Source organism: Cricetulus griseus, assembly GCF_003668045.3.
Source record: "Cricetulus griseus strain 17A/GY chromosome 1 unlocalized genomic scaffold, alternate assembly CriGri-PICRH-1.0 chr1_1, whole genome shotgun sequence".
Classification (NCBI taxonomy): Eukaryota; Metazoa; Chordata; class Mammalia; order Rodentia; family Cricetidae; genus Cricetulus; species Cricetulus griseus.
In genome coordinates this window covers 28,748,879-28,774,747 of record NW_023276807.1, presented here as the reverse complement: position 1 = coordinate 28,774,747, position 25,869 = coordinate 28,748,879, and the positions used below count along the sequence as shown (strand labels likewise).

General features: G+C 39.7%; 1 protein-coding gene across 2 annotated transcripts in view; it reads right to left on the bottom strand.

Annotated features, from left to right (window-relative positions):
- Ptchd4 (patched domain containing 4) overlaps positions 1 to 19,147 on the bottom strand; it is a 178,055-nt gene extending 158,908 nt beyond the window's left edge. Inside the window, exon 1 of one of the 2 annotated variants that reach the window (XM_035452899.1) lies at positions 18,548 to 19,147. In XM_035452899.1, coding sequence (XP_035308790.1) covers positions 18,548 to 19,147 — 600 coding nt within the window. The remainder of the gene's footprint in view (positions 1 to 18,547) is intronic. The other variant, XM_027387472.2, reaches the window with a different exon arrangement.
- Positions 19,148 to 25,869: the final 6,722 nt, after the last annotated feature.

Sequence of the window (25,869 nt, the reverse complement as noted above, 5' to 3'; positions counted from 1 at the left end):
TTGCATTGTAGACTCGCTTTATCTATGTAACAGGTTAGTTAACCAGTAAAATCCTTGTTAGTTGGGTTACTACTTCATATTGGTTTGGAAATATGCACACCATCATTTTCTTGTACAAAGGAAAGTCTCCATAAATGTCTGTCTACCATATCTTCAAATATGATGGACACCTTTAGGTTAGAGAACTTTAGTTGCCAGTGTTTGAATGTCAGAAAGATGTGTTCACAAAGCTACTCCAATATATTCTTGTTTACAATGGCTTCTATACTACAAAACCACAGTAGACTCTGATTTCTGGCCTTCATAAAAAGAGAAATCAGCCTGGCTTATTAGAGTAAGAAGAATTATTTAAGGTCATTCTATATCATTAATGGAAAAAGGAACAATAAAATATAATAAAGAGAAATAGTTTTATAATAGTGAAGGACCATATTATTAGTCAGGTTTATGAGTTCTGTAGATGAGTATTCCAAGGAAGGTGGCAGAAATTCGATCAATTAGATAGGGTGCACATAAATTTCACTTAATAAAACTGACTAAATTACTTTTGGAAAAAGGGCTATAGGGAACATAGTTTTATTAGTTCTTGGGGTGAGAGAATTTGATGTTCCGGTGAATACTTTTCAGCTTCTAATTGGAGTTTCCTATAAAAAGCAATAGGGATAGCTGGAGATAGTATGAATAGCCCAAAGAAAAACTGAGCGACCGAGGTGGTGGCCCATGGTCAGTAATGACAAAAACAAATAGGATTACTGTCTCCATCCACTTTTAATGAACTTTGATAAATTATTTAGCTCTCTGTATCTCAGGTTCCCATTGTTAAAAATGAGACTATAATAGTGAGAGACAATTATGGTGTTTCTTGTGTGTTTATCTAGAGCAGGGCCTGATACAAATGACATGGAGTACTTGGCTCATATGAACCAGGGGTCTGAATCATGCATGACTTGATGTATATTTCTGCCTTTAAAACATTTAATGAAAGAGATCTCACTACCTATAGTTTTACTGTGTTTGCACTAAAGAAAACAAGTGAATATGAGTAATCAGAGAATTGAGTTACCGAGACATGTAAAAAAAAAAAAACAATTGAATCATATGATAGACAGGTAAGAATGTGTTTCCCACCTGTGATGATTGACTATTTACTTGCAACATTGTATACAAAGAATCCATGTGCCAACCTGCATATATCTATAGTTTATTTATTAACACACAGGTTCAGAGACATGATTTGTAAATATTAATTCTCTGAAAAATACATCACAAAACCTTGCAGTTAATAAAATGTGTTATTTTTTTATAGAAATTTTTTAGCCATTCTGTTCTAAAAAAAGTTAATGTGACCTTTTATTAAAAGCGTAAAAATGATTCATTTGTTGAGTGGGAATAAAATGATGACTTACCATTCAAGTGGACATTAAGAAATGTTTTTGAAACCAGATATTACATAAAACAAGCTAGAAATTAACTTTTTATGGTCTGTCCTTTTTACAAAATGCATAAACTTGAATCTTCATTGTTTCTCCATCTTCGCAATGAATGTGTTACAGTTTATAAAAGACATCTTATATACATGCTTCAGTTTTGCTAATTAAATAATGCCATGGTTATTTTATCAGTCATTAAATACTCTGGGAGAAAACCAGAGACTGGATGATTGGGGGGGCTCATGGAAAGTTCCACTATGAAACAATCTGCTAGCCAGGCCCTGTGGATGATTAATATCCTTTGGGTGTTTTCATCTTCATAATACTTGGTGTATACCCATAACACCGTTCTGTTTTATTCATTTTTCTATCTATAAAATTATTGGGACTTTTATGCTGACTTCATAACCTTCAGAGAAACTGATAACAGCAAAATATCTCTCTGCTTACAGGGAACAGCTTTCCACTGGCCTCAATTTTAATTAATGCATTTTGAAAGGAAAACATTCATTACCAATGGAAAAGCCTCTCTGGTCTGGAAGACATTTCCTAGTGGCAATACCCTTTTACAAAGACCAATTTGATTATAAAGCTCTTGAGGAAGCTGAAACTAAAGCTTCCTCTGAATTCTGGATCATTCTGGATTAACCTCTAATGCAGGAGCACCTGGGCTGAGTTTCTAACTTCCACTTACATGTTCTCTTTCCTAACTAGTTATTGCATTCCTGGCAAAAGCCTGTAACTTATGGTTATAACCAGACACTAGCACCTAATGCAGAATATCTAACAGTGTAAGTATAGAATACACATTTTGTCAGAAAAGCTATTCATTGAAATAAATGCTGTGATGAGAAAGTTCAGAGCAGGGAAAAATCCTTGGATCTCTATAAAGACAACATACCACACATGGTTAAGTCTTAGCAGACTCATCATGCCCAGCTTAAAGGCTTCCTCTCTAAAGGCCGAAAACAAGGGTGAGTAAGAGGCCAAGACTGAGCCCATGTGAAATAGACTGCCTAGGCAGTATGGGAATGATGAGAAAATACAATTACATTTTCAACATCACAAGTAGAGGATGGTTCAACAAAGAAATGCATCGTTTACAGGAAATAGATTGCTCCAGCGATCGTTATGTCACACGATGGAAGCCAAACTCACAAAGACAAATCTCATGCTTTCTCTCAAATTCGGAGTTTAGGGAAAAAAGATATGAAAGTAAGAAATACTTATTAACGATATGGAGGTGGCAAAATGGGGGGTGTAGAATGAGAGAGGGTAGTATGGGGTGAATATCACCATGTGACATGCATGAAATCTATACTAATATGTATTTCCAGGCAAAAACCATGCTTATGACCAGGGTTCTTCTTTACCAGAGAAGGAATAACTTGAAATACCTTGTTTTAAATAAATGAGGAATAAGTTCCTTCTAGAGAGATACTACATAGTGAGACAACAATGGATGACTTTTACATATTCCAGAGCTTCTAGATCAAGCATGGCGAATCTATATTTAAATGCAATGCTGTAGATATTGTTTCTTCAATGTAATCACAACTACTTAACATTTTGAAAGAGTAGTCCACAGAAAAGGAGATAATTCCAATTTTATATGGTTCTGAAAAATATTTAATGGATATGGATACAAGAACTTATTATGATGGCAGAAGTTATCAGCAGTTGAGGTGATCACTATATTGCTCATCCTTACTGGCTAAACAGCCCTTGACTCCATGTATCAAGCAATTTAAAAATGTCATTTAAAAATAATAAAAGAATAAGGGTATGATTTGTCAGCCCACTGGGAATCAAATGGAAAGATTTCCTTGTGACCCAAGGAAAGCATTTAGATTGTATGGCTCCTATGGAGCTGAACTACCTTAAATATCCATTACAGTTTAATGAACTGTTTTCTTTAATTAGATGTCCTGTAAATGCTGTTTTAAGATGGGTTGACTTGCAACCATGAGCCTCCTGGCGAAGCCAGGGCACCTCTATGTATCAGCTACACATCTCAAGTAGTAAATGCATGGAGAAAAGAATTGTATAATCATTTTCACAGGTGAAGAGGGAGAAGAAAAGATGGGCAACTTGGCTGAAGACCCCCCCATCCTATTTAAATAGAAATTGGTGGCACTTCCTTTTTTTTCTTCTTTTGAAACAAGATCTCATGTAGTCTCAGCTAGCCTGGATCTGGTTATGTAACTAGGATGACCTGAACTTCTGGTCCTTTTGCCCTCACCTCCAAAGTGTTAGGGTGACAGGCACACATGCTTGTTCAAGCAGTGCTGGGGATTGCACCCAAGGCTTAGTGCATACTAGGCAAGGTTGTCACCAACTTAGCTCTGCCCTGGTTCCATTTAAATTATTAATAGGAAGCATTCCATATGTTAGTATTCAGGCATCTGTACTGGCCTGCCCTTGGGGTTCTGACGGGATATGCCCTCAGCTGCAGCCACTAAGAGGACTTCATGTGCACATTCACTATAGTCCCTTTTAAAGGGCCCTGCTCACCTCCCATCTTTCTCTTTTTGTCTCTCTTTGCTTCTCTGCCTGCCTCTCTGTCTCTCCTTCTCTCTCTCTCTCTCCCTCCTCCTCTCTCTACCTCTCTCTTCTCTTCTGCCATTCCTGTTCCCAGAGACCGATCTCTTTTCTCCTCTCCCCGCTTTCCCACTCACCCCTCCTCCCAAGGTCTGTTGAATGGCGTTTTTGTCTTGCGTGCCACTTTTAAAAAACTAGAACACCATCCTCAAAGTGACAATTAAAACTGCCAAGAGTTAATCTACCCAACCTTTCACTGAAGAAACATTTATCTCCTATTAAGTGGCTAGTTAAAGCATAGATTAACGATGGGTAGTATTTATGAATTCATTTCCAAGTGACAAATGCCTACCACATTAAGTTGTGTATGATGTAGATTATTTTCGTGTGAGTTGGGGAGCTAATAGCAATTAAATAAAATCAAAGGAATGTTTCAAGTTCTAATATTACTATTGTAAGCTCTCAAGAGTTATTACATCTGTGTGTACCACCAAGAGAGTAAGTATTTACCATGCAGTTTTAAAAATTAATCTCCTTATACAAATCCATTAAATAAGTGTGTTTCAAAGTGCAGATGATACATTTTCCTAGTGGCGAGCAATTCAGGACATCTTTGCTGCATAACAAATTGATTAAGATGTTCTATTTTGTTCAGTCCATTTCAGATTAGGTAAGTACAGAAGAGGACAGAGTAGCTTCCATTAGCCACACAGATGCCATGCAGCGTCTTACCTAGGAAGGAAGTGGTACTGTTAAGTTCTGGCCATTCATTCCCTATTTAAAACTCCAAGATGGACATAAAGCTTAACTTCTGTAGGATAATCATCGGCCCTCAGTAATGCTTCTTAGCTTTTCATTTTGTCTGCTAACAAGCTGAGCAAATGCAACCCTTTTTTAGGTCTACGTTTCCCACTCTGATTGTGCCCTGGAATCACAAAGTGCGTGAAAACACCAGCGCTTGGCTCCTTCCCCCTCGATTCCCACTTAATGGATCTGAGGCGAGGCCATGGGCATCAGTTAACTGGAAAGCTTCTCAAGGATTTCTCTGGAGAATCATTGACTTTCACCAACTGAAAGGTAGTGAAAAGTAGTTCTTGGTATGATAAGCTATAAGGTATTCTTAGAGTCTAAATCTTTGATGCAGTCCTTTAAAATGTTACAGCATTTCAAGCTGGTCCTCCTAATGTCTGTCCAAGGTGTCTCCTGGGATAATATTATCCAGGTGTCTATTGACCTATATTTATATTTCACGTGCACAAATAGTTACACTTACAAAAGCAGCTTTCTAAATCATATAAGAAATGTTCTCTGTCTAAAACTCCTATCAATGAGACAGGAGATTTTGCTTTCTTCCTTATGCCTATTAAAGATTAAAAAAAATCCCCAGAAGTGTTCTCTAGTGATGTAATAGCACGACCAACTGAACTTTTGTGCAATCGAGAAAATGATATGAATGTGTTTACAAAATAAAACAGATCAAACAAGCTTTATATTCCTATGATAACCAACCACTATGTATTTTATTGCTAAAACTGGAGTTTTAATGATTTGCTTGGTGAGTGGAGATGGTGAATGACTTTTCATTTGATCCCCTCATATTCCTGTGATATTGTCATTACAAGTTCATATTAATAAATATGTTAAAGCTGATGAAGAAACTAGTAGGTGCTGGAAATTAGAATGCAGGGTGGGTATTAGTGAAGAATTTTTTTTTTTAACACAGGACAGCTGAAGGAGAAAGAAGCTAAGTAATGCATTCAAAATCACAAAACTTAAAAAATGGAATTAAACAAATTTTTTCGATTCTTATTTATTTCCTTCATTATTTTAAAAACTAGTCTGGGAGTCTGGGTATGGTGATGCATGCCAATGATTTCTGTACGCATGGAGCTAGGAGGATCAGAAGTTCAAGGTCATCCTTCATTACATTTTGAGTTCAAGGATAGGCTAGACTATAAGATCCCAACTCAAACAAATGAAAAATTAAGAGAAGGATCCACTCAAAAATTGTTACTATAATAATTATTATTAGTTATTACTTATTATTTTAATCTCTGAAGACAAAGGATCACTTTAAAACAGCAGTAGCTACTTTGGAGTACATTGTCAGATTGCTAAGGAATTCTAACAACTTTAATGCCAGGGTACTGAGCCCAGGGAAAGTTAGGAAGTGAATAGCACTTAACACTGTAACTATTAATTACTTAAATATTCTATCAGGGGACTGCCTGATGAGTAACATAACATCATTGTATAGTACAAACTAACTCTGAGCATATAAAACTTAAACATCATTTAGGGAAAGATACTCGGAGAAGACTTTTTTAAATGAATGTGTCTAGTTTCACAGCCTAGAAGAAATCTACTTCTTTGGAAACAATCCCTAAGATAAAAAAAATGGTTTAAAAGAGTGAATTGAAAACAAGTTACTAATATTGGTTTTGTGTGCTATTCCCCGAGAGAGGGTGTGCTATCTATGAAAGGGGGTCATTAAACTAGTTCAGACCCTGAGCTTCTCTCCGGTCCCCAGGGAGCTCTAGCATGGTGTCTGTCCTTAGGGACACCTCCTCTGCCCTAGCAACCCTGTCCTTGTAGCCTGTTATGCAGGCTATGCCTAATCTACCCAAGTCTTAATGCTAGACCATTTTATGCATCTAGTTGTATGGGAAGCTGAGCCAATGGAAGAGAGAAACGGCAAGCTGGGCTTTTGCCATGTGGAATGGGTATCATAAGAGAGCTGCACATGGAATGTTAGGATGGTGTTAGAAAAGAATGATAAAGACTATCATGCAACCCAAATCATCACTCAACAAGAGTACTAAGTAAAAAAATACATTTACATTGACTTCATTTTATGAAATATTTTTATATATGTAAGATCGTCTTAATTATTATGGAGAAGCTATAAATATGACCAAGATATGGCTTCTAACTTTAAGACATTATAGTTCTGAGGAAAGGAAGACATATTTTCAATATATATTTAAATTATATATTAGACATATATATATATATATATATTGTTGCAAAGGTATTCAGAGCCTGCATCATCTTTGTTTTTAGCAAAAAATGCCATTCATACATAGACTGGGTACCTAGCCTCTTCTAGAAATGTAGGGTTGTGGTTAGTGAGTATTGCCCATCTACCAATTTCATGTACATACACACATCATATATTTTACATTAATCAAACTTTCTTTTAAATCATTTTCATTTTCTCATAATAAAAATATACAATAAAAGGTATTTGGGTTAAGTGGAATCTTCACTCAGTAAAGTCCCTCAGAATTACTAGATCAGTAAAGGGAATGGGTTTCCTGAGGCCAGAATATGTAAATGAGGTGATATTGTGAATGACATAAGTTTCACTTGCTCGCTTCCCTACCTGAATAAAACTCTAGTCCTTTCAGAAGTTTGTATGTGCATTTCTGGACATTTTTAGAATATCTTTTATGCATTTCCAGCTAGACTTCCCTTGCCTTCCTTTCTAGTTCCCTGGATAGATGGTGATCTCCAAGCATTGGAATTGGGGCTGGGAAAATTTCAGTTCCCTGGCTTAGACTCAGTACTTCCATCAGAACTAACTAGCTCCAGACTGTTTTACTCCTTTGCAAGAGATAAAACCAAACAGGTCCTCTTCCTGTTTTCATAGCACAGCCTTCAAACCTTTTCATGGGGAAGAAACAGTTGGTGTTTCCATGAATTCAGATGTTGTGGCACTTACCACCTGTACCTACTATCTTTTTGTATAAAATTTAATCAGTTGTCTTGTTTTTTTTTTTTTTTGCTGAATTTGGCAATTTTATCTAATGCTCTATACATGTAATTCTCTCTATAGCGTCTCCTGAGCTGAAGCTACATAGATGGTAAAGTCTCTCTCTCTCTTTATGGCAGTCCTTCCTTTCTCAAATCTAAAATTACATTGTTTATTTTTTGTGTATCTTGCAATCATCCAGCAAGGTCATTTTCAATGTGTTTCAGATGGTACCTCTCCTCAGAGCTTACCTATAGCTGCAGGATATTAGCTTGACCTGAATGAGTTTTCCCTATTTTATTATAACCTTCCCGGAGGGCTTAACTTAGCAACTTCCATTTTGTTGGTTAGATCCTTCTAGGCAAATTAATTTATATAAAGAGGTCTCCTAACCCTATTAGTTCACTAGGCACATACAGAGTCACTTTAAACTCATAATGCAAATTAGACAGAGATGAGAATTCCCTAAAGTACATAAAAGTGCTTTATGTATCAAAATATCTTAGCAATGTTCCATGAGGGAGAAAATGGCTTGGGGGCTTAGCATTTCAGAGATATGTCATTTTGACACTGTGAAAGATGGTCCAAGCAAAAGAAATCGTGTGAGTGAAGTACGAAAACAGAAATACTTGCTGGCTTTTCTTTCTTGCTGCATATGATTCAATATGATCTGATACTACAACTGAGGCTTCACTAAGAGTTCTCAGTAGTCATGGCCAGGAGCTGATAATTTCTTCTATAACAGAAGCTGTTGTGTGTGTTGGTTAAGGGAAAATATATTTGGGAGAGGCATCTAGCCATGTTACACAGGCTAGCTTGTCTGAGAATTTATTAATGCAAAAGCAGAGACAGAAGTAGAGTAGGCAAAAGGGAATGAAGGCCAAACGTGGAAGCCATGATTATAAAGAGGAAAAGAAGCAGGGGAAGGAGACATTGGTCCCCAACCTTGGTGATCTATTATCATAGACACCAGTGGAGACTTTTAAGACTTTTAATGCCCTGACCACTCCCAGATGAATAGCTCAGTATCTCAAGAGATGAATCCCGTGCACAGTATTTTAAAAGCCTTTTCAACGTCCCCTATACTCAGACAAGATTGCAAGTTCTAGATCTGTGGTTCAGATACTTTTAGGACTTACTGTCCTCTAGCGCCCGAGTTTCACAAAAATCAGAGCAAGATCTGCATATCTGGATTTGTAGCAAGTTCCCCAGTGATGTTAATGTTGTTGGCTCATGGTATGCACTTTGAAATCAGATAATCAGTTATAAATAAATAGGTGGGAGAAGACAGGCAGAAGATTAATCATACCAGGCTGGGTCCCTGAGTTTGAATACATGGCAGAATGGAGAACAGCATGATAAGGGGAACACATATGAAAATACAGCAGCTCTTTGGGTGGACGAGATTCTGAAAGAAGAGAGAATGAAAAGGACTTGTTTGATGAATGAAAATCATATATGTGAAAAACAGAATGGAAAGTAAGCCACACTGGTGCAGAGAGCCATAGTGTCACAGCAGACAGGACTAGACAGGGAGTAGGGGTTAAGGCTAGCTCTATTGAGACAGTCATAAAAATGAAAACCCCAAAGTTATTCTGATCCAGGTGCACACAGAGTCCTAGGTGTCACTTTTTAATCTTTCTTATCCTCATTCCAAGGTCACATTCTGGATGATGAGCTCGTGGGCAGCTCCCAACTGGCAGTGTGTAAGGCACAAGTGTTCTATTACACTTCACTTCATAGGCAACAGTGAGGACCACAGTTAGGGAGAGATACTGTGAACTTCTAGAGATGAAATCAAGAGGGCTGTCTCTTTTGATAATTGATTCTCAAGAAAGCCACTAGCAAATTCTACAGGCCTTCACGACAAGACGGTACTTACTGGGAATTACACTGGACCCAACACTGTCCTGAGAAAGTACCTATGCCCTTTCTTCTCAGAGTATGCCTCTTACAAAAGAAATACTTAGCATCTTTTGTGAGCTTGGTAAACATGTGATCTTAACTCACACTGGACTTCTAAAGCAGAAGATGCATCTTTACCAATATCCCCAAGTGATACCTATACTATATGAAGCACTTATAAGGTATACCAACACATTTGTTTATACCAAAAGGCATAGGTTATTATGAGGAAACTGAATTAAAAATAAACTGAAAATAAACTTCAAATCAATGAGTTAATGAAGGTAGAGAAAGGACAGACATACCTAGATAATCTGGGTCCACAGACCTTGATCTCAAGAAATTATTAATATGTCCCTAACACCTTCATGGCAGGTATAACTTCCACCCATGGTGGCTTTTGTCCAGTGTCTCTAAATTACCATGATCTCCTAATCAAATGCTCGTCTCTACCATCCAAGTCGCCCTTTTCATAGAAACCCAATTTCCCTTTTCATAGTTCAGCTCACAGCCATTTCTCCAGAAAGTAGTTTTTAGCACCACACGACTTGATACCTACTCTTACAATGTCATGTATTTTTCACACATGGTAATCTGTAATTATGCATTATATGTGTATTTTTGTCTCTCTCAGGCAGCCAGCACCACATCAGATTTACTTCCCACTGAACTCTCAGTGGGCAACACAGTGCCTGACACTGAGCAGACACAATATTTACCTGAGTGACTGTATATTCGAATGGCTTTGGATTTTATCCGCATGATGCAATGTGTAGCTCACTATATCAGTATGATCAATACAATAGCCAGAGCTGAGCAGTGTTAGTATGCACGTCATTAGTCATTAAAAGATCCAGCCATTCAAAGGGTGGTATAAACTTTGATGCTAAACTCTGAACATTCAGTGAGCCCTGCATCTGCCGTAAATACCCAAACCTGTACCCAGGACTCAAAGCCTACAGTCTTCCCTTAGAATCTTTGCCAGATGAAGCTAGGATCCCTGGCCAGTACCAAAATCCATGGTTCTCATTTCCTTGTATAAAATGGCACTCTGTATTTATAGAGCACACGTGCATCTTCCTGCGTATTTTCTTATTCTTCCTTTTTGTTTATATGCTTTAAACAATCTCTAGAATGCTTATGGTAGCTAACACACTGTAAGTGCCATATAAATAGTTAATGCACACGAACTATTTAGGGAATAATGAAAAGAAAAGGTGCATACAGGTAAGTAGTGAGTTATAATCTAACGCTTTCCGTCGGTGGTTGATTAAATCTCCAGCCTCTGAGCTCAGAGACCTCACTCTGCCTGCAGCTTGTGACAGTAGGGGTGAGTTAGATGATCACAGATGGATGGGTCCTCTCATTTTGTAGGATAAAGCCTGAGAGGGAACACTGGCTGCTCCATTCCATAGCCTTCATGTAAACACAAACTTTTTTTTTTTTTTTTTTTTTTTTGAGTACAGCTCATTAGGTACTCTTTCAGAGGCCTGGATTGCTCAGCACGACAAAGAATGAGTCTTGATTTCATTGAGGCACTCTGAAAACTCACAGATTGCCACATCACCTTAAAAGGCACATTCCCTGGTCATCTGTGTTTCACCTCCCTCAAGTATTCTCACTCCATGTGTGGTACTTACATGTTGTGTTCTCTGACTCTGTGAATGTACATGGGACACAAGAGTCCAGCCTTGAGACGGCTATTAAGTACCCATAAAACAGCTTGAAAAATGCTACTGTTTAGAAGGGCTAAATCAACTTTCAATATTTTCAGGGTTTGCTGAAGGCCTGTAATCAGTTTTAAGCTTCACCATGTGACTGGCCCAACCATACATGATCAAGGACAGGACTTTTCAATGTTGAATCGTTACCTGATAATCTGCAACACATTTCCTTGATGCTTCCCTCCACTAAACTATTTTTCTGCTAATATTTCTATTTTAGAACAAATACATGATGGTCTGAGATCAAGTCATGGATTAAAATATTGAGGCCCACCTTAGGACTAAGACAGGGACATCTCAAACTCTGGAGTGCATATAGAGAAGAAACTGAAATAGAATTCATGACTTTGGAGGGGGATAATCTAGAAGTTTGCTATTTTCAGACGTCATCTTCAAAAATGTTTATGTTGAGCACACCTATGAATGTCTGGACATAACTGAAAGAGGTCTGAACACATGCTGATAAATTCTAAAACTCAATTAAAAACAATGTGGCCCAATCATGTTGCAATAGCCAGTGGATCAGGAATTCCAAATGTTACCAAATGTATTGGAAAGAAATGATGTATTAAAATTTTAAAGTTGAAATGATGAGAGAAAGCTCATTACAGTGTATTCTGCCTTCAAGTAATAGAAAAGGCAAAGGAGTGTTTTTAAGGGGCGTTGGGAGGCATTAGGCCCTTCATGCACAGCTCTCCTATCACTCTGACCCCTACCTCTATTCCTAGCTGCTGTTGTCCTGCAGCCTCAAGGAACTCCTCAGATCAGCAGAGAGTAGGGAAATGAGAAGAAGAGTGTTGGAAACTAATCTCCCACCCCTCACCTCCCTTTTATCTATCTATCTATCTATCTATCTATCTATCTATCTATCTATCTATTCATTCATTTATTTATTAAGTGCTTCCTTTAAAATATTGTATTAGGCAAGGTGACCCAGACTTAGAAAGACAAGAATTACAATCTCTTTCACACATAGATTCTTTTAAGAGGGTGAGAGTATGTTATAGACTATAAAACTAGATTGGAGACTGTGAGGGGGGAAAGGGCTATGAGGAGGGGGCTAGAAACAGACACATGTGACAGAGTAGAAAGGAATCTACTGGAGGTGTAAGAACACAAGAGGGCAGATGGGGTGCAGAGGATCAAAGGCAAGAGAAGAATTAACATAAACAGATTTTCTTGAAGTGTAACAATGAAATCTAATACTTTGCATTCTAATTAAAATATTTGTGAAAATGCACAGTATATTAAAAACAGCAATGTACATAAGTACATATGAATATAATTTAATTTACTTCAAGGTCGGTCTTTGCTGCAGCCAGTGAGCAGGAGGTAGGTCCCAGTACTGAGAATGTTTGAGCACAATCTGTGTACTTACAGATTACTGAGTAAATAAATTCCTGGGATGGTAGCTAGGAGTCATGTATAGTAATTTAGTTAGGAACCCATGTTCAGTGTTTTTCAATAGCAACATTCAAATCTACTACAAATCCATTAGGATAGCACATAGTATGTGTAGAAATGTTGCCTAACACTAATAAGAGAACTTTTCTGAGTAATAAGAATTCCTGTGATTTCTTAGTCTGGCGCTGTCAATTTCCCACATAAAAAAGCTGACACCTAAATTGATGGAGAGACCAGTTAGTCACTAACCTGTCGTCAAAGAATTAACACTGGAACTGAGGTCTCCTGAATATTTCTCAATTTTAAGTGTATTGAATTAACTCGTGCTATCTCATCAACCCACCGCCCCACCTCCTTGGTGCTAGAGCAAGCCAGAAAAGAGTCCTTGACACAAAAGCCTTTAGCTCAAAATCTCGGGTAACTCTCAGAATTCTCACCTTTAGCTGATCCTAGAGCCAAATACATGTTTGTTCTTAGCTGAAGGGAAATGATATCAAAGATGAAGTCATGTGCCAATGAGTAATTTGCTAAATTTGTAGCAGTGGCCATGTTCAGTAGATTGCTGGAGTTTGCCTTGTCTGGAGTGTCATCCTGCCATCTTTTTTATAAGGCATTCACTCCCAGCAAGTGTAGTGGGACCAAAATCTTTCCGTTATGGAATATTTTAAGATCCGGCCTTTGGTTTCACTAAACATGGAGCACCGGAAAGCTCCAGCCCACTATTGTATTGTTAATGCCAGTAAGGCTACCACTGTTTACCATAGCCTCAGGGTAATATGCCTCTTATTTGCATCTGTATGTGCCTAAGCATCTGAATAGGCCCTCACCTGGGCGGAGGAGCTAGAGGTGTGTGAATAACTTGTGAGGACAGAAAGTTAGGAGTTAAGAGGCGAGCAGCCAGAGCATTGAGGGAACAAAGAGAGAAATGGTTGCCTCGTGGTATTAGCAGGATGGTTAAGAAACACCAGAAAAGATGGCTAATAAAGAAATGACTCTAGTTCCAAAACATGGAACTGAGAGCTCTCTGAAGATGACAAGATGCCTGTGTTTGGTCCTTATCGTCATTGGGTTGCTCGGAGCTTCCAGGTCCACACATCCCCACTCAGGTAGAACCTCATGGACTAAGGCTGAGACATGCCTGTTCAAGACAAGCAAGCAAAGGAGGTGATGTGAAAATGGCTGGGGAAGCAGGGCTCCCCTCCCTCCCTCCCTCCCTCCCTCCCTTCCTTCCTTCCTTCCTTCCTTCCTTCCTTCCTTCCTTCCTTCATCAGGAAGGCTACTGTTAATTGTTACAGAGAACAGTACAGAAAATGATGAGACCAATGATGTGTTGTAATTAGGCTTTGGAGCTAGACAGACTTGGGCTCAAGTCTGAGCCTGAATATATGCACTAGCTTGAGGATCCCAAGGAAATCAGTGAAGCTCCTTGGTTTATCCCTGTAAAATGGGAGTACAATTTATAAATTCATATAAGTTACATGGTACACTGTGAAGACAACATCTGGAAACCTTTAGGATACAAAGAGAATATTCAATATGGCTGCAACTTTTCTCCTTTATTGGAAGGAAAAATCAGAAAGGTAAGCTTAAATCACAATATCTGAAAATGATCTATTTTAGAATGATTCTATTTTAGAATGAATTAAGAGTAGAAGTAAAAATGCTGACCATAGCTTTTTAAGTTGGCTCAAGTTCCCCTTCCATTGAGATCAGAACTGTATAATTAACTGCAATACCTTCCAAAAATATATAATGTACTCAAGAAGCACTGTCTTCTATTGACAATCAGGAGTGTGTATCTTTGCTCCTATTTATAAATGTGGTATATCGATGTATAAATGGATTTTAAAATGTGTCCATATGTATGGAAGTTAGTGTAATTTAATGGGAGGGATAGGCTGTAGAGAAAGCCAATCTGAATTACTCCTTTCTAGTAGCAGGGAAGTTGCTGAGATTGAAGACCCCTTTATCTGCTTTTTCTGTACTACCTCTGCTTTTACTGTAAGGAACTGGGACCGCATGAGAATTGCCACTCCCACGGTAGAAAGCTGAGGTTATGATGACTGCCTAAGAAGCAGGGAAACATCTCTAACTACCCAAGCTTCCTGAATGATAACGAAACGTTCATTACACTCTAGAACAGCTAGTAAATACAGATTCATGTGATATATAAAAGACAGAATTATTTAACAATATGCAAGGATTTTATTTAAAAATTCAGTCTGGCAACATTGAATTACATTACCTAATGTGTATACTGAACTGTTGTATATGCACATAACCACATTGTAGTACTTTACCAAATGCATATATTTGACTGTTGTATATGTGCATATATGTATATTTATTAAAGGTAAGAGTCTTTCATTTATGAGCTTAAAACACTTTGGAGGCATTTGTAAAATATAAATCATACTTTAAAGTGGGAACATGTCACAAAGGATGATAATTGATTACTAAGCTAGTCAATAAGCATTCGCTGTAAGTATTGTCTATAGATGTAGTTAAGGTCGGGGAGGAGAGCAGGATTGCACAACGGAAATAATATATGACCCTTGTGCTCATTTGAGCCTATACCACAGAGATCAGTATAAAGTAAAGATTATAGAATTCATATTATATAGTGTGTTTCTGATTTTATAGCTTTTTATGTGTTTTTCAAAGCCTGTATCAAATTTGATGACCTCTGTAGTATTCTAGGCCAAGTGCTGCATTTTTCACATTGGGTATATTTAATCTCCCAGGTGGATTTTTCCATTTGGGCCAATTTATGTGACCCCATTTGTCTGAATCTCATTCTTAGGATTCTTATGTCCACCAGATATAAACTTTCTGAGTTCAGGCCAAGCCAGCCGTTTTAATACTTTGATAATCACACACACACACACTTCGATGACTTCTTTCTGTCAGTCTTTGCTTACCTATCTCCATCCCATCTCCAGCCCTCACCAACTGCCCCTTTAAAGCCAAGTAATTGACTGTTCCTATTCACACTGTCCAGCTGCTATTATTTGTCTTGCCATTTCCTTAAATTTGTGATTCCTTACTACTGTTGGACTTTCCCAGCATAGAAGTTTTAAATGTTGGGCATAAGTGGGAATATTGGTGAAAGGGAGCAGAACTGAATGAATTAAAGAGCAGAAGTGTACGTGTAAAATTTCCCCTTTCATCTTTAAAGATGATAGTGATTGGGCTTTTGAATACCAACATTGTGGAGATCCACCTTGAGACACATTGCCGTGGTGAATTAAAATCATTTGAAAACAACACAAAATCAAAAGGAAGGTCATCTCATTTCTCTCTCTGCCAGAGAGTTCTGCCCCTGAGCTCCCCTGGAGTTTCTGTGGCAGAATTCTAGGTTTCTGTGGTCCCCACAGAATTGTGGGTTATGCTGCATGAGCGCCTGTGAGATTATGTCTAGCCTTAAGAGGGTTTGTATTCTTGAAATACCTCAAAAGGCTCATTTACCCCAAGATAGCTTAAAGACAAGCCCCAGGCCCATTGAAGCCATAAACATAGACTCAAATCAGCACAGTTGAGGAAAGATGAATGATGGAATACAGCTAAATAAGAACACTGGTCCCTATGTGACAGTTCTGTCCCTTTTATGGGTAACAGACTAATCCTATTACTCAATGAACTTGTAATGAGTTACAACTTTTCTTTATAATTACTTATAGGTCATGCCTATCTGTCCATCAACCATCCAGTCAGTCAGTCAGTCAGTCAGTCATAAAGTGTAGGTAGAAAGCATGGTGTTGGCTCAAGAGTGCACACAATTGTAGAGTGTGTGTTTGCAAGTTACTCTTGCCATGGTGGATGAAAATGCTGACATCTACTACCTTGAAACTCACTGAAACTAAGAACATTTATCTTGCCAGAATGCAATCTCACTTGTCTAAAAGACTGCACAGCAAATCATACTGCCACAACTAATAACCATTAGGAGAATAAAAGAATATCACAGAGATAGGTATTGCAAATGTTAGGTTGATATTGCCACACAAACAAAATGTACACGGTCACTGACTGGATGAGGCTCTTCCACTTGGAGAGTACTGCTGAATAAAGGCTGTTGAGACCCTACTAATTAGACATATTAATGACCTGCAAACTTGACTCCATAGGGAAAACAAACTGAAGTATGACTATGATACAGCTCAAATCTTTCTTTACACGATTGACACCAAAAAGTACTGGGTTAGGACTACAGGTGAGAAAGACTACCTCTCCACCACATCCTTTCCTTAGCAAGCAGTGATGGTGATGGTGATGGTGAAGGAGTGGGGAAATGAAAAGCATGCTGCCCAACCAATCTCCATCATGCTCCATCATTAGCACAAAGCAGGCAAACCCTTCGCCTAGTGTAAGCTAATGACTCATCTTTCTGCTGTCCTTAGACCTCAGGGGCTGCTCAGTTTGGTAAAACTGAGACAGGGTCAGCCTCTGGATCCCTGTAGACAAAGTACCACACTCAAAGGAGGCAAGGCAAGGTATTCCTCAGTTCCTAACTGTACTAAATTGTTGCTTAATTCAGGAGACAAGCATTTTCTCTTAAAAGTCCTGAGGAAGTTATATGCATTTTATATACTGGTGACTCTATCAAATAAATAAATGATCATTGTGATATTCTGTAGTGGTCTTTCTAGTTCCATTATCTCCATAGGTGCACACACACACACACACACACACACACACACACACACACACACACACACACACAGCCCCACATATATCATTTTCTTCGAGGGAAACACCTATCTTGGGAGTTCTTGGAGGCATAGCTCCTGAGCATGAATAGGGTCAAGCACACCAATGGTGCAGTGAGTCTTTTAGAAGTCACATTTGTCCCTGAGACTTCAGTCACCTGCAGACTGCATGCCTCATTGGCTGCAGCATCTCAGTCCTGACAGTGTACAATGAGTTTAGGGATCTCACTGAGTGTCAATATTTGACTCCAGAGTCCAAAGTGTATAGCAATTTAATGTTGAAATGCTGTGTACTTTCTGCTGATTGTGAACTTTTTTCTTTACTTTTGTTATGTGACAGCTATAATCAATCTTCTTTGGGTCTGGGATACTTTAAGGGATTGGAAGGGCATACTGAGCAAACTAAGACATCAGTTGAGCACACATCCCTGCTCTGATTCATAGAAAATCCTTACTTCTTCTGCTATGCAAACACACACACACACACACACACACACACACACACACACACACACACACACACACACACACACATTCCTGGAATCCCTGCCACATTCATAACCCACAGACATAACCACAGGGCAGCAAAATTCCATGACCACCCCTGTAAAAAAAAAAAAAAATCAAGCCAGGCTGAAGATGCAAAAAGGTGGATATGATACCAGGTGAATGTGTAATCAGTAATAAGAAATACATTGAGCCCCATTATGAAAACAAATCCCCCAATTGTTCAGGACACCCCCTCCCCCTTCCATCCACGGATTTATTAACCCCGAACAAAGATGTAACTGCAGGGTCTCAAAAAACTTTTTTTCTTTGTCTTTTCTTTTTTCTTTTTCTTTCTTTTATCTTTTTTTTTTTTTGGTGTTTGATTTGGCTTTGAATTTCTTATCTAGTTGTACCGTGCATCGCACATTTTCTTTGCTCAGTTGCCCATCATTTCCCCGCCACCCCTCCAGAAACGAAAGAAGCCATCGCTTCTGAGCCTTAAGGATGAGACCTCTGCATTTTCTTTGCTTGTTTAGGGCAAGACATGAAGTGCCGCCTCTTTAAGTGCAGAAGCATGCAGGAGGAGCATACCTTTAATTTAGTGTTGGGATACCTTACTTGCACCCTGGCTGTTGTCTTATTGGAGACGGCAGCCTGCCTGAGATCCTCTAGTACTGAAATAATATCATCCAGCACGCATTTCTTATCCTGATTTCTCAATACACACAGATGGGAAAAAGTATAATTATAGCCCTTGTGGTTCACCTTCATTTCCAGCACGGCTCGGTGGGTCTGCAGGATCCCCTCAGCCTGGAGCAAAATATTGTCCCCGGGTGAGGAGAGGAGGATTACCCTGCCATACCTCCCAGGGGTGTGTAAGTCCGAATAGAGCTGGCTTTTGGACTGGTCCAGGGGGAAAAGGCTGCTGGCTAGGCTGCGCTCGATCTTGGCCAGGCTGTGGCTGGGAGCAACCAGGCGCTCCAGGTCGCCCTCGGTCTGGAAGCGGTTGAGCGCGCTGAGGCCGAAGGTGATGGTCAGGACTGCCGGCACGGTGAGGAAAAAGACCGGGTGCCGGCTCACGCACAAACCCAGCCTGTGGCAGAATGACTGGAGCCCTCTGCGAAGCACCTGCCGCAGCATCCTCCACCAGATCCAGCTCGCAGGCGCTCCCGGCCGTCTTAAAAAGCACATGTGACATGTGTAAGCGCTGGGGCTACCCCTCTCTCCCCCATCCCATTTCCCCCAGGGATCTGCCTCCCCCCCTCTCTTCCCCACCTCCGCCTCCTCCCCGCCCCCTCCCCGCGCACACCCCGCAACCGCTCCGCCCGGTCTTCCCCCGGCCCCACCTCCATGCGCTCTTACTACTCTTTCAAACACTGCAGCAAGTTGCAGCAAGGCCGGCAAGTCTCAAGTCTCGGGAGCGCGCGGGGGGGACCGGACGGCGGGCGCTGCGGGGGCTGGCGGGACCCACCCGGTGTCCCGGCCTCCCCGCGCCCTGGCCAGCGCGCGCGCGCTGCCTCTCACCGCATGAGCCGCGTCCCCTCGTTCTAGCCCTTCTTCATGTCGCTGCTGCAGTCCCCCCGGCCTCCCTCGCTGGAGGTGGCGGTTCCGTGCGGAGCGTCCCACTGATGTGGATTTCCTTTCTGTCCCGATGGGGTTCGGTGTCTAACTGGGACCATGTGCCTCGCGGTGTTGTAAGAAGCAGACATGTGCCCCGGGGCGCGGAGGAAGGGCGGGAGTAGAAGAGGGGGGTGGTGGTGGCAGCGAAGCGTTTCTCTTTTTAAGATGCTGCCAGTTATTTTTAGAGTTTTGTTTTCCTTCTCTTCTCGACTGGAGTGAATGGAAGAGGCAAAGGGTGAAGGAGCTGCTGGCCCGAGGAAGCAGGGGCCATCAGAACCTAGGAGGGAGGGGCTCCACGCCTCCTCCAGAGGGCAGATTGCAAGCTCCTCTTGGCGCCCTGTGCCCTCGAATTCTGCCTTTTGTCCAAAGAAAAGGGAGCAGAGAGGATGATGCTGCATTTTTAACATTCCACACAACATGCAAGGGCTTTCCTTGCAACACTTTCCAGGCTGCCTTGCCACAAGCCCTGAGCACAGGCCTGCCAGAGACCCCATCTATGCCAGTGCTCTGGGCTCTAGATATCTTTATCATCAGTATGGAGGTTAGGGAGGAGGCATTTACCAATAGAAGTGTGTGTGTGTGTGTGTGTGTGTGTGTGTGTGTGGTGTGTGTGTGTGTGTGTGTGTGTGTGTGTGTGTGTGGGCGCGCGCGCGTGAGTGTGTGTGTGGCTTCTCCCTAAGTATTACACTCACGTTCTGTAAGCTTGAGGGTTCAGGACCTAAAGTTTTTTAGTACTGGCCTCTCCCCCAACCCCTCTTTGCCTTATCACAGCCACTTCCAGGACTTTTAGTTTAGGATAATTTTCTTCTGTCAGCCTAATTTCAGAAGCAGAACTTTCAGAGACACAGCTGGCAGTTTCGCCCAAAGAAAGAGAGCTAGGCGGACAGGGGGCAACACCCTGCAGATCTTGCAGAAAACACTAAGTCCCCATCATAAAGAAAGGAAGCTTGCACGATGCTGCCCTCAGTGATCCTAAGCATGAAGGCCAGGAACCACCAGCAGACCAGATCAATTTCAAACGTGTGTGGAATTTTAAACCTGCTGGGGTATTCATAAGTTCCTTTAGTGGGGGAAAAAAGCTAAACAAACAAACAAAGAAAACCCAAACAAGCAAGGTGGAAAAATCCTGAGAACAAGTTGTGCAGTTCGATCGTGAGCTGATTTTCCCAGTTTGGAATGATGTCCATAATGGATCCCAATGGATCGATCCCCTTTGCTCACTTTCTTAGTAACAACCAGGAACCCATTTTTCCATCAGACGCTTAGAGGGGCGCATATCTCAGCACACAAGCAAGCTAATGTGCTCATTCTCCAAACAGATACTTTATATATTTAGTTTTCTTTATTAGAAATGATCCCTCAGCGAAGGCAGCCAATAAATCGGCCTGGTTTAGGAGAAAAGATAACATTTAAGGACCTGAATTTATAGGACTGTGTAAATAAGATTGTAGAAAAATTTCAGCCTTATAAAACTGAAGATGATCCTGGTGATTTGTTGAGTAATAGTTTCTGTAATAATCTTGGTGTTTCACCAGACAGCCCAAGCTACAAGCTTCTGCACATCTAAGGCCTTTGCAATTTTCCTGGAAGGTCATTCTATTGTTAAGAGTGCCACTCTTTGTGTTCATCTGAATTCAGTGTCTTTGCAATACTCCTCTCTCCCTCAAAAGGTAGACTTACTTTTTTTGTTTCCAACTATCAGATTTTAATACCACTAATAATGTGTTCCATTAGTGTTACATGATCCAAAACATTTGGCTGTGCAGCAAAAAGGAAAGGTATTTATCTCAGGGTTGGGGAGATGGCATAGCAATTAAGAGCACATATTATTGCAGAGGACCTGAGTTCAGTTCTCAGCACTGATCTGGGGACTCACAACCATCAGTAACTCCATGTCCAGGAAACCAACGTCCTCTTCTGACCTCCATAGGCAACAGGCATGCATGCGGCAGGAAAAACACTCATGTACACATAAAATAAATAAATCTTTAATGATTTTCTTCTGTCTCTTTATTATATTAAAGATACTTAGTCATATTCTTTGCATGCAATTTTCTAAGAGACTGTCTTACAAAAAAAAAAAAAACAACAACAACAACAGTAAAGTTTGGGAATGGACTTTGTTGAATGAGTTACCTATTCATTTTGTGAACAAGGACCGTAGACAGAGGGAGATCAGTGGATTTCGAGGTTACACCCAGAGTTATTACTGAAGCTGGAACTGATATCTGGGTATTTTCTCTCTCAGTGTATCATATTCCTCCTGGTACCAACAGTAGACATCCACCTCATTTCTTACAATACACAATACATAATTATTCTGTCCTAGCTTTCTCTTTGCACTTCCTTCATTTCCTTGCCTAAAAGATTCATTATGACTTTTTTGGGAAAAAAATTACAGCATGTAATTGACTAAAATTAAGTATAATAGCTTGCTAAAATGAATGACTGTTACAAATACATATCATGTAGAATCATAATACATGGAAATACATTAATTCACTGTTAAGTGAAAACTCTATACAGTATGAAGTCACCTGCAAAGATAAAGGCATATATGAGATAAAGGTGGCATTAATATGTCCCTATTTATAATTTGATGATGATGAGACTGATGGTGACAAAAATACATATGGCTTAATTTTAGACACTTTAGATTGTAGATAATTTTAGAAAGTATAAGAATTTGACTTTTAATATCATCCAGTGTCTTCCATTATGATTATGTTAGTACACTGTATTCAAGACAGTTATTACTTCAGTTTCTAAATCATCTTTATTTCCCTCCCAGGATTCCACCTACAAATTCACATAATATTTAGTCGTTGTGTTTCCTTTCATAACTATTAGTTGGGACAGTGCCTCATACAGTCCTTGCTTTTGATTGATCTACTTGAAACTTTTGAGGAGAATTCATGGGGTCTTTTTAGATTTTTTTCTCTTATGGGAACCTATGGGATATTTCTCTCATGAAAGATGCAGTTTAATGAAGGACAAGCACAGTGGTAAAGTTCTGCGTTTGTATCACATCAAGGTTGTGTTCTATAAATGTGACTCTTAATGCGAGACCAACTGCTTGCCTGGGGTCATGTTTACTAGCTTTCTTCATTGTGAAATTAACCATAGTCCATTCTATATTTTTGAGAGGGAAATTTCTACCTGCAGCTACTGTAGAGGTGTGGAGAGCTAGAACTACCTTTTTCCTCCTCGGAGTTGGGCCTACAAATCATTCGAATTTCTTCTATGCAGGATGCTGCTCTATTTCACACGATTGTTTGATTTAGATTTCATTTACCTTGATATGAACATGTATACTTTGCTTTATAATTATTGCTAAAATTATTTTCAATTTAGCCCTTGACCACACTTTCAGGACACCCCTGTTTCCTTTCAACATACCCCATTGTTATAGGATGCCATGTTTCTCTTTTTAAAAAGCATTCACTCAAAAAAGCATTCATTACTTTATAATCTTACAAGATGTTCCAGGCTCATCTTGTATCTTTCCATGACTGGTTCTAGACTTAGCCACCTTTTCTAGAAGTCTTGAGTATTTTGATTTTGATTTTGTTGTATTGAGAATTATATCAGAAACAAATGTTTGGCTGTTAGCTTGTTGATTTGCCACTCATTTTACCCCCTCTCAGAGACAGAGATGGATGGATGTATATACATTTTCTACACACATGTCCTTTGTTACTACATTAAACTAATACAGTTTAAAATAACACAAAAGCATTTACACTGATAAAATGTATCAATTGTTAGAAAAAATGTTAAAATGAAGAAGGACGGGACTAGTTTCTGCTAGTTTTGATACTTGTGAGAACCTAATTTAAATACTACCAGAAATTCATTAGAAAGACAAATTATATGGTAAGAAGGAGGAAAATTAGAAATAATCAACCTATAGAATGCTAATCTTCACCAAGACTTCAGTGGATATCAACCACATGATAATTGTAAAGGGAAGTTCTTTGTCCTGGGAGGGTCCTGCCCCCCTTGAGAGCAACACAGATGCTATATTAATTATTATGAAACTGTTGGCCAGTGGCTTGGGCTTCTTATTGGCTAGCTCTGTCTTAATTATTAACCCATAAGTACTAATCTATGTATTTCTACATGGTCTTATCTTACCAGAGAATGCCTGACTCGAGTTCTCTCTTCCCAGGCTCACATGTCCACTGGTTTCTGCTTACACTTCCCAGAATTCTCCTTATCGGGTAGCCCTGCCTATCCTTCCTGCCTGGGCTCTAGCCAAACAATGCTTTATTCATTAACCAGTAAGAGAAACATATGTACAGAAGACATCCCCATCAGACAATTCTTGCAAATATGACTTTAAAAAGCTTAACTGAAAGCTAAGGGCAGCTGTATATAGGGATGTATAGGGAACAGCACAATAACGAATAATCGATAATGTTGAATTGACACAGCCTTCATTTCTTAGTGTGTTGGTCAAAATCAGTTTTCAAGACTCTGAACCAATTAGAATTTATTTGGTGGTTCTTTTGTAGAAAGGGCTTCAGGGGGATATGGAATATTTCCAGAGTTAATTTCGGGGCTGTTGAGTGAGTTAGATGGTCGACTCTCAGACCCTCACTTTTATTATTTGTAAACCTGGATTGCATTAACACATGCATTCAGGGTAACCCTCATTGGAACTCTGCAAGTCTGCCGAGCTGATCTTATAATAGTAGCAACTATAGCAAACCTCCATATCTCATCAGATACAAAACAAAAATTTATATGGTGCTCAAAGTTAATATTCATTATGGATATTCCTGGTTGGCAGGGGAAGGGAGAAGACAGGGGTATTGTTCTGGGTTCATTAACTTCAACCAGTGACATTCAAGGTCATTCCTGAGGTCATTTCCTAGCCAAGTGAGTGAAAGGGAAACAAGCACATCGGGGGCGTGTGATGGCTTGGACAGAGAGTGGCAAGCATCTTTTTATGGTACATTCCTCAGACTGGAACCTAATCTTCGGTGGGATACTTTAGGATGCCGTGTAGCTGTGGGTCTCAGAAGAGGCAATGAATGCAGGACCAGATGACAAACTTTCCCACCACATTCCTACATTCTCTGACCATGTCCAACATGACTCCCTGGTGTGTGCTCAGCCTAATATGTGACTCCCTTCTGACCTTTCACCCAGGACTTGTTTAGCCAGTGCTCTGAGAGCAAGGCTAGGCATGAACTTTGTGAAACCATTTTCTAGCCTTCAGTGGTCGTTTCAAGGAGTGTTCATTCCTAAGGTTAGCAGTACCTATTATTTGGGCTTGTCATATCCCAGAGATCTACACCAGACATATATGTATTTTAGAGCCAATTCCAATCTTCAGCATTTTGGATTGTTTCCAGCTAAATTAATAATTCCTTATCTCATGCACATAATAAGGCAGTGCAAAGAATGACAGTTATAAAACTAGTTGATTCAGACATTCAAAGGCATTATTAGAAATCCAGGTCCTCCCCCTCATCGGGGTTGGCATTTTGCACTGGTGTTGCTCACAGGCAAGACATGTAGACAAAACAAGATTCAATGGAAGAAGAAACTGCTTCAGCCTTTATGTCTCTTCAAAGTGTAAAGAAGCCTTTCCCAGAAGACTCCCTGTGGAGTTCTTAGTAAGCCTTATTTCCCGTGCCTATGTCTAAATGAATCACTAGTGATAGGAATGATAACAGTGTAATTGGCTTAGGCCAACCTGGACTCTCATTGGGCTGGGAATGGGGCCAGCTCCATCACTGAGCTTGCTGTCACGTGTGAATTTTATCTTAGGTGTGTTTTGTTTGAGAGCAACTTTTCTCTATGAAGAAGCATGATATGATATGGATGTTTGGATATTTGGCAGCTAGCAGTAACCTCAGCAGATTTTTATGCACAAAACAGATTTGTATAAGAGATCCTGTTTTCTGAATTGAAAACATAGTGAAAAAGGAATAATTGATTTCTTATTTTAATTTTTTCTTTGTCATTTTTGTGAAGTTTCATAATTGGATAGAAAGAAAATCTATATAAATAATATGCAAACATATTATTCTCTTAGAAAATGTAGCTCTTATAATCATGTGAGATACAACTTACTGATATATGGAGTCTCTACAAATATTGTGTATTTGTTATAAATTTGGATAGGATTTGAAGCTGGGAGAAGGCTCAGGGGTAAGAGTACTAGCTATAGACCAGAGTTCAAGTCTACATCACCTACATAAAATGTGGATATGGTAACAAATGCCTGTAAACCCAGAGTAGAGGGGGCTGGAGATGGGCAGATCCTGAGAGGTTATGCT